This window comes from Orbicella franksi, chromosome 9, assembly GCF_964199315.1.
Source record: "Orbicella franksi chromosome 9, jaOrbFran1.1, whole genome shotgun sequence".
Classification (NCBI taxonomy): Eukaryota; Metazoa; Cnidaria; class Anthozoa; order Scleractinia; family Merulinidae; genus Orbicella; species Orbicella franksi.
This window is the reverse complement of record NC_138153.1, coordinates 12,312,907-12,322,964: the sequence shown is the minus strand read 5'-3', so window position 1 is coordinate 12,322,964 and position 10,058 is coordinate 12,312,907. Positions and strand designations below refer to the sequence as shown.

Below are 10,058 nucleotides of genomic sequence, written 5' to 3'. Positions count from 1 at the left end.
GGTTTGAAGAGTTTCAATTTCAGTAGTCTATCACGTAGATGTACGTTTTATCAGTCTTTGTTCCGGAGCAATACTCTATTTTATTGGGTAATATGCTACCTGGGGTCTTCTGATCTTGGCCTCTCATTTAATTAAATTCGCGGCACGTTAGTAGAGTTTTAAACCCATCTTCCCCAATGATATTCATGATTACTCAGCATCCGACTGTAAATCCGAGTGTCAGACTATACATCGAACGGAAAGTCAATGTTGATGAATATTTTTTACGGTTTCGCTGATTTACCTACTTTAATTATGATTTTCACCATTAAAGACATTTAAATCAACTCTTCAGCGCGGAAGAAATTCGTGGCCTCAATCGCGTGATATCTTCTAATGCTACGGTCGCGCTTTCATTTCGTGCCATGTATTGTAAATATCGAATGTAACTTGTAATTTACATGCAAATTAACATGATGACACTTTGGTCTTGCTAAACAAACAGAGGCTGGGTTTTCACTTAGCAAGCTGACGGAACTGGAAATGGAGAAACAGCTAAAATGAAGAGAAAAACCACTCATCCGTTAACCTAGTTATCATAACCCATTAACCATCAAGGGAGTTAAAGTTGCCTTTTTCCAAAAACGTTCACGATTTTCTTCTGTTCCTTCCACTTTTAAAATAAACTCTCTTTGTTCAAAGACCTGTATTGGAAACAACGTGATTGTGTCATATTTGTTAATCAGTTTTTGAGCTTGACTGTTTCTTGATGTAGCTTCTAATGCTGAAGATTTCATGTCAATACCGGGTTTTATTAAACTTCCGTTGTCATGGTTCTTTCCGTGATCTTGTCTTAACTGTACTTCACAGAGCCTTAGACTATATAAATCTAGCGAAAAGTGAAGCCATATCTTTATTACAGCCGTCACTGGTCAATCGAACTTGCTCATATTCCGCATATTGCCGTTTCTGATTACGATGTTCGCCAACAACAGCTCAACAAATTCTCTCAGTGGCGACAACGAAACGTGTTTTCTTCCCATCGATTATGTGTCCGTCATGATAAGCTATACCACTGTATACGGTATTCTCATGCTTTTTTCGCTCACTGGAAATTCTCTACTTATTTACGCGTCCGTAAAATCCAATATCAGGATGGGCGTTATAATAAACAACATAGCTGCTTCAGATATTGTGTTCTCCATAATTCACTTTCCTCGTGAGATTGTCTATCAAATCAAAGACTCGACAGCTTTTCAAGTCCACGGATGGATTGGACAAGTCCTCTGTAAGATCTGTGCCTTTGTCACCGATACCACCACTGCGGTGTCCACATTTTCCTTGATTTTGGTTGCTGCTGACAGGCTGATCGCAGTTGTATTTCCAGCAACATATATAAAAATCACTATCAAAAAGCGGCGGTTCCTCATCTTTTCCACTTGGGTTTTAGCGATGGCGATTCATTCTCCATATCTCTATACTTTCCGTTTGGATACATTCAATGGCGAAAATTTTTGTATCACAAACTGGGAACCGGCCTTTAATCACGAGTCAACACATACCGGCTACTACACTGCGTTACTTGTTACTGTTCTGATTGTGCCGCTGATAACAGTGTGCATACTTCAGGCCCTCATTTTGGTAAAGCTAAGAAGCGATAAATTAGCGCATTCTCGTACTTGCATCGCCAATCAACTACGAATGAAAAGGAATAGAAAACTGCTAAAGATGTCTGTAATGATGCCTTTGGCGTTTGCATTGTGTTGGCTACCCTTTCTGGCCTATCAGTTTCTTCTTCTTTACTTTCCAAGCTCAATTCCACACTGCAGTTTAAGTTTTCAAATATTTATTCAGTTTGCGCTTCTTTTGTCGTTATGTCATTGCATAGTGAATCCATGTATTTGCTTCAAGTTTATGCGCCGTGTTCGAATTGTCCTAAAACCTGGTAGAAATAGATAACCACAGAGGAAGAGTTCTGCGTTTATGGAAACAATATCATGTTAAACACTATTTCAGAAGAATCTGGAATGCATCAAGACAATCTGGAATGAGAAAATATTAGGTTTTTACGAAACAATTTGAGATTGGCGATACTTTCTGAAATTTCAGATAGCATTATAGGTTGTTAGCCAATCAGAATACACAGAGCGTTCAAACGTAAATTGCATGGAGATATCTAGAAGATACATCAGAATTTTATTTCATCGAGTTCTTCAGGTAATGCATTTTCTGGCATTTGGAGGACTATTTATAAAAGCACATTCATAATAAGAAATGTCAAGACAGACCCACGATATCGCATGATGGACGGAACAAAATAGATCAGTTTGATTATCAGTAACTAATGAACACTTAGTTAACGAACATGATCATGGAACTTCATAAAGGCTTTCTTAAGAATTCAAAGATCAGCGAGAGTAACTAAACGCGCTGGAATTATTTACGCAACAGACACACTTCTACAAAATATGACTAAGATCGTTTGCCTCCGTTGACTTACTATCGATATCTTTAGCTATAAACCTCTGTAGACCATGCTGAATTACGTGCGCCAATTTTTCAAAATCAGGGTAGTATTCCACACGCTTTATCTCGGAAAAGAAGTCGGTGACCACCAATTTTTTTACATTTCTGGCACACGTAACTCATTATCTGAGTGCCGTAAAAATTAAAAAAAAATCTATCGAATGGAAAATTTTCGCGCAACCGTCCTTAAGCAAAATAATTAAGGGTGCATGCACAAATGGGTGCTAAGCACGAAAACAATGCTTTTCAATGTAAATCATACTTAAATCCTGACCTCTTAGTACCCTGTTATCTCTATAGTAATATTTGACACCTTTGATAATGAAACAAGTTTTTTTTTTTTTAAATTTGTTCACATACAGAATAGCATACATACGTATGCTATTCTGTATAATGAAAGAAGTTGCCGTGACCTTAAAAACGTATTTTCTAATTTTCCACTTCTGTAAATAATAATGTAAATTTGGGACATTTTGTAAATTAAATTTCTGCGCAATATAGTCTTATAAAATATTCAGTATACAGATTTATTTCATTTTATATATAGCCGTTAATTGTAAATATTGTACAGAATTGTAGTTTGTATGTTATTGTATATTATGTTGATTTCCTTTGTTATTTTTCTCTCGCAAAGAATTAGCTCGTATAATAGCTACTCTTAAATTCGAGAAAAAATAAAGTTTATGGATGTATGTATAAGTGCAAAACGTCTTGTCACAGTTTATACAAAACACTTCATTTAGTTTTACGATAATCAGCTTGCGAGAAATATACTGTACAAAAAACACAAAAAATCCAGGTGGCAAACGAAAAATGAGTCAAGTTCAAAAGCTATTTTTCATCACTTAAGACTGAAACAGCTTGGAAGAGTTGGTATATTAGCTGTCAATCATGTCAATGTAGATTTTATCAATCCGGTCTGCAATCATACTGCTCGGTCTCATTGGGCAAAGTGCCACCTGAGTCTATACAGCTTTTTATTCGCGTTGACTTACGAAATCCAACGACACTTACATAAAGGTTTTAACCCATCTTGCCCAATTAAAATTGATCAGCATTCAGTATCTGACTGAGTTCGGAAATTTAAGAGTGTCAGACTGCATTTCGAACGCAAAAACAACTCTTTTATCACCATGCATGTGTTTGTTGCTCAATGGAATTTGCCATTCGCAAGTTGTTTCCTACAATTATGATTTTCACCAGCAACAGCTCAAAAACTGACTGCATGCTTTTCTTGCTGAAGAATTTCAAAGCCACAATGGCAAATTATAATTTAAATATTGGTGTGGGTTTTGCGCACTAGTGGTATATTTTAAAAAATGGTTTTATACTCAGTTCTCTCAATCGTTTTAAGTGTAATAAGCAATGATGAAATAGTGTTTTACAATCATCTCTTTGTGGTTTTCTTGAATTTACTGGAGAGAAATCTTCATGGTACATCGAATCTGGTCAGCGGAATAAGAATTTCATAAAAAAAAAAGTAGGGATGGTACTGGCAGTTTCTTCGATCTTCGAAAATTTATATCCTTTCTTCCCTGCGAACAAAGTGGTCAAATTTTCTTCCCTGAAAACGAGGTCCAGCTACTGTAGTTTAATATTGGTCAGCAGACTGCTAAATTTTACAGAATTCCACCGGAGGAACACCAAAAATTCACTCTCATTATTGATTTTTGTGATCTGTTGATGATCATAAAACATCGCCGGAAAAAACACTAAAGTTTTCTTTGAGTGCACACACATTACTAAAGTTCATGTCTTTGGCGTGTGTAAGATAAAGGTAAAGTCTGCATACGAGCTAGGTGGCCTTCAAATTGCTATGAGAAACGCCTGCAGGGAATCATGGTAGTTGTATTCATCAAGTCCAGTCCACGGATGGCGGGCGACTTGAGAGGGGAAAGAAGCTTTCGAAAGGACGAGGTTGTGGCATTACATGTTGCGTCCCCGAATGCTTCAATAATTCAAACAGAAACGTTGAAGTTAATTTTTTTTTCCGAAAGAGCCTGCATTGAGAGAGAAGAAAATAGAATATATCGAGAGAAAAAACTTTACTCCAACGAAGCACCAAGTATGTTCGGCACACTTTGAAGGTGGGAAGAAAAGCTACGTGAACAATGTAGCAACCGGATTTGCTGACTGTGCATTTAAGTTGTCGCTGTAGATATAATTCGAGTGTGAGTCCCGAAAAGAGGAGTTTTCCGAAGACAAGCCTTCGCCCACACTGTCCGCCATTTTAGTCGGGACTTGATGAATACAACTACCATAATTCCCTGTAGGCGCACTTCATAGAGGGAAAGGGCCATTTAATGAATTTGGTGAGCTAATGGTGGAATATGTTGACTTGGAAAAGTACCTAACACTATTCCTCAGTCAGCCAGGAGCTCAGTGCGCATTACAACACCAAACAACAGCATGATTACAGTCAAACCTCTACTAACAGTTACTTCTCTACAACGCCACTTCTCTGCAACGGCCACTTTTTGTTCTCTCAGCGGACAGTCCATACATTCACCCTTAATTAACCCAGCCTCTCTACAACAGCCACCTGTAACTATTCACAACGGCAACGGCCACTTAAACGCGTCCCGACTGACAGAACCTCTTGACAACAACCAGTTAGTCAACGACTGAAGAACGGTGTATACAAAACACCATTTTTTCATTGTGAAAGGTCACAAAACTTGATCTGTATCGCTTGTCGTTGGTCTCTGTTTCTGTTTGGTTTGGTGATATATTTTGGTTTCGCTATTTGTATGCGTCAATAAGCAAAGACCTCAAAGCAATTAAACATCCACTAAGTGAGAAATAAATTAAGATAGTCCTGACGAAGGAGTTGTGGTGATGGTAAGGAAAAAAGACCCTCAACTGGGACGTCATCTGAAAAGTCTTTATATCCAATCCCTGAAGTCCCAGATTACCAAAGTCAACTGGAGACATGAAAGTAGTTTTTCTGTGTCCAGTTTGGTCAGTTGAAGATACAGAACCTCGGGGAAACAAAATTGGAGACAGAACCTGGTGGAAAAATTCCTACTAAATGAAAACACAGGGCATTATATTTCCTTGGTTTCTTGTAAAATATTTCTTTCTTCATTAGTTAATTAGAATTCATTGCATAAAATTTAACAGAGCAAAGTTGCTCCATAAGAAATAACACGCAAAGTGCGGTGATAAACATGAAAATAAAATACGCTGTTGGAAAACAAAAATTATATCTTTTTACTTGACGTTTCGTCTGTTTCGACATTCATCTTCAGAAGTGACCGTTGAGTAACAACGAAATTTAAGATAACTATAGCTAATTAATAATTTACGAACAATAAAACTGACAAAAGCTAAAAAGATTGCGTATTAAAAACATGCAACCTACAAATTCAACGGTGAATTTGATATTTGCATGACGGATGTTGAGGTAGTGTAGAACCCCAATTGCTGTGTTATTACTGCCGAACAAGGTGAAGGTATCGTCAACGTATCGAAACTAAATAGAATAGCGAGCTTTGTTTGCTAAGCCCATAAAGGCCTGCATCAATAAGGCACACATGACAATCCTAAAGTCCTTTTTATCCCTACGAGGATATGATCAACCGTTCTTTTCTCTACGTAGTTCCCACTGGCCACGTGAGGTCTAGCGTATTCTATTTGCGCTGGTGCCAACGAGAGATTGGGAAAAACTCTGACGCGATCTCAGCGACTGAAAGAACTTACGAGGTCTGAAAATCAGCGCCTTGAAGGCCTTCTTGTAGTGGTGGTTTAGACAACCGTAGCATACTGGGTTAAGGGCGTTGGGCAGCCACACAATCAAGTAAAGGAAGTCAGATAACGGTTGCATGAATGTGAAATATCCCAACTCTGGATTGAACTCGTAAATGAGATATAAAGTTTGGAATGGAATATAACAGAGCACGAAAACAATCAACACAACCATCAGCATTGTCAGGAACTTTCTCTCGATCATCTGCCTGCGCAGCGCGCCTGCCGGATTCATGTTCAGCTTGTTTAGATTCACGATGGAGGAGTGCGGGCTCGCGCTGGGCGTGGAGTTCAGAGAGCTTGCACGAGAGGGCCTCACTGCTACTGGTACAAGACGGATATGCTTCAACGTGGCCGTGATTTTCAAATACAGCGCCGAGATGACAAGTACTGGAACAAGGGCTTGTACACTGTACATTGTTATAGTGTAAATGCGGCGATACAAAATGTCTTTGTCTATGTTGTCCGAGAAAATATCTATACAGTAGAAGGTGTAAGGACTGTCTGGGTAGGAAATAACTGCCATAGCTCCATACGAGGGCAGGGAAAATAAGAAAGCGATCAGCCATAACAAAGCTATGATTAATCGTGTTTCCGATTTCGACGGTCGCGAAACGAACGGGAACACCACGGCGCGAAAACGATCACACGCAATGGCTACCAACGTATTGGTTGTCACAAAGTTAAACATGACCACACTTGGTTTAAGAAGTTTGCACATTGCTTCTCCCATGGGCCAGTTTCCAATGTACAGCTCTGGCAACAGAAATGGAAGGCACATCACAGATCCGATGTCAGAAACTGCTAAATTCATTAGTAAACAATAGGTGCTAGTCTGAAGGCGTCGAGTGCGAGTAGAAATGATACACACGGCAATATTGCCCACTAGAGCCAACACGATGATAATGGCGTAGATCACAAAGCGAAATATCTTGAGAGATGGTGGTTCCACATAGAATGGCGGATCATTTGGTGCGATGTACGCTGAATAGTTTGAAAGGATGACAGATTCGTTCAGTTCAGATCCCATTTAGACTGCGGCTTGTTAGAACTATCCTCAACAACCAGACTTCAAGATGTCGTATCTAGTGTTTGTAATCAACTCGTTGTACCTAAAATTAAAGTAAGGAATATTAGAGCAAGGAATTCGTCATTGGAATCGCAATTTGTACTGTAAATAGCAGCCAAGAGGTCAGGCTCGATTACCAGCCGCTGTTCGGGGGAACACAGGCCTGGGCACGTTTCTCGAAGGTCCCGAAACGTTTTCGCGTCCGGAAAGCTGTCTCAAAATCTCAAACCTTATGATTAAAGCCCCATTTTATTCATGCAAGAAGTTTCAGGCGTGTACACCTCTCAGTTTTTACATACAGAGAAATTAAAAATGGCTTTACGGGCCCGAAAAGTTTCTGGGGCTTTCAAGAAACGGGCCCCAGGCACGTTAGAGCGGCGGAAATCGAGCCTCCCAAGAGATGTGAAGTCGGTCTTAGGTCCGTCACCACGCGCAAAACAAGTATTGTCCAACGAGGAAATATTCGTATAATTAGTAATTTCAGCCCGGTTCGATCTGTGAAGATTTGTTTAATGGCGTGGAAAAATTTAGAGAGTTTACATTTTTAAAGCCAAAAAGATTCTAGAAGGAATGACAAAGCTAAAAAAAATAACGACGTGAGCTACAAGATCCTTGTTTAGCCAACCAAACTGCATACATGACATGCCAACCGTCAGTCGCTGGGTTATGCTAAAACAAAACCAGTTGTAAATTGAACAGATAAAGGAGTATAGAACAATGTCACATTTAATCAATTTACTCGACTTTTTTGATGTCTTATAATTTCTCCGATAGGTCCGACAGCGCCAAACAATTCCTGACCAGTAATCGTATCTTGTCTAGGCTACCGTTAACGGCGCCTTGGAACACTTACGCTAATCAGCAAATTAAGATGACACCCTTTCCCCTTAACGACAAAGCCTTTGCTGTGTAGTATGCTTCCGATTTAGTTTTCATATACGACGACGTTGTCTCGTAACTTTGTTTTTATTATTTGGCTCCGCTGTGGCTTATGTCTCTTGTATCCTTGGAATTTGTCTCCGGTTTAGCTTTCCTTTCATGTTTGACCCTACATTTTGTTTCCGATGTGGTTCTTGTAATTAATTATGTACTTATAATTTGGCTCCGCAAAAAAATTAAATGGAGGCAAAGCAAATAAAAGCAAAGTAGAGTGAAGTAAACTGAAGTAACCTGAAGGAATTGAGGTGAGGTAAAGTACTAAAAATATCACATCAAATTACCATCATAAAGTGGTTCTCCGACTTCATTTTGTTCTCATATGTTTCTCCGCTGTGGCATTTGCTCTTATAATTTGTCTCCGCTGTGGTTTTCTTAATTAGTTTTTCACTTCTTTTGTCTCGGCTGGGCATGTGGGCGTTATCAATTTTTACGCCCCGTCCACACTACGCCGAAGAAATTTGAAAACGGAGTTTTCACTTTAAAACACATCCGAAAGCTTTTCCGTTCACACTACGCCGGGGAATTTAAAAACGCAACAACCACCGATCATTTTGGATTTGTGTTTGAGGAAAACTTGGGCGGGGAAATCACATGATTATTGTCACGTCATTGTTTTCGAAAAAATCCGTCTTCAAAATGTTCTCCGTTCACACGAAAACGAAAATCCGACGTTTTTGAAATTCCTCCAGTTTAGAGAGCGTTTTCGAAAAGCTCCGTTTTCGTGACGGATTAGTGCGGACGGTAGTCCTAACCGTAGAAATAAAGCTACGTTTTAAAATTTCTCCAGCCTGCTGTGGACTCTGCGTCGTAATTTGTGTTCGTTGTGGTCGAGCGGTGATATTTTGTTATGATGAATGTATGCCATAAGAAGGACCACGCGCGCGCTTATGAATAAGTACGTATGGTATATGCTAAGTCTGATATATTTAACACTGAACTTTGTATTACAGGAGATTGACTCGTAATGTTGTGAACATCTAGCGATATTAAATCTAAAACACCCCATTGCTAAAGAACAGATAATAGCATCAAAGCGAGCTAACCTCTTTCAGGAATAATACTCTTAACCTAAATGTGAAGAACATGTAATTTCGATGTAATTATTCCGTGGTCTTGACCGCTGTTGCGTATAGTACGCCTTAAAACATACCTACGGACCAAATGAGGCCTGGCTTGAGACCTTAATCAACCTGTTACTTAGCCACATGTTCTTTACAAACACCTGCACATAACAGCAGAAGATAAACGCCGGCCTTGCTCCACACAGCAGCGCGAGCACTAACAAACAATTTCAGAGTGGAAAAGCAGCGAATGGGAAGTTCGTTAACTAAATCTTTGACTTACAGTTTGCTGCGCTGTGACACATCGTGACGCTGGAAGTTGAATTAGATCCCTCCAACAATTTGATGCCTGTTTCAAAATGCGTCAGTTCTGTGTCCGAAATTGTGACATCCTACACAGATAGCTGGCCTGATCATGAGTGTTATAAAGATATATGCTTAGCCATGCACGACTGATGTTTTGGCAGTTCAGAGAGCGCCCCAGGGCTACAGACGTTTTGTCAATTTAAGCAAATTTTACTTTAGTCTGATTGCTATTTAAATGCAGATAAAGAAAGAGAGAACAAAATGGGGGAGGGAAGGCAGGGTTATTGGCCATCTCAAGATTACTCCCCATATATTCAGAAAATTAGCAAATAGTAAAGTTTCATTCATTCTTTCATTCACTTAAGTAATATTTGTTCATAAGGTATAGAAATTACTTTTCGCTTCTTTGTTTGTTAAAAATATGATAAGTA

The 10,058-nt window shown here is 39.2% G+C and overlaps 2 protein-coding genes across 2 annotated transcripts; one reads left to right on the top strand and one right to left on the bottom strand.

The window, feature by feature from the left end:
* Positions 1-535: 535 nt before the first annotated feature.
* LOC145498311 (neuropeptide Y receptor type 1-like) lies at positions 536-1,962 on the top strand. Its single transcript, XM_081478218.1, has one exon. It carries the CDS (start codon positions 958-960, stop codon positions 1,936-1,938), a length of 981 nt encoding a protein of 326 aa, XP_081334344.1. The 5' UTR covers positions 536-957; the 3' UTR covers positions 1,939-1,962.
* Positions 1,963-5,941: 3,979 nt separating this feature from the next.
* On the bottom strand, positions 5,942-8,408 carry LOC145497606 (RYamide receptor-like). Its single transcript, XM_081477426.1, has one exon. The coding sequence runs from the start codon at positions 7,280-7,282 to the stop codon at positions 6,128-6,130; it is 1,155 nt and encodes a 384-aa protein (XP_081333552.1). The 5' UTR covers positions 7,283-8,408; the 3' UTR covers positions 5,942-6,127.
* Between the last annotated feature and the right edge of the window lie 1,650 nt (positions 8,409-10,058).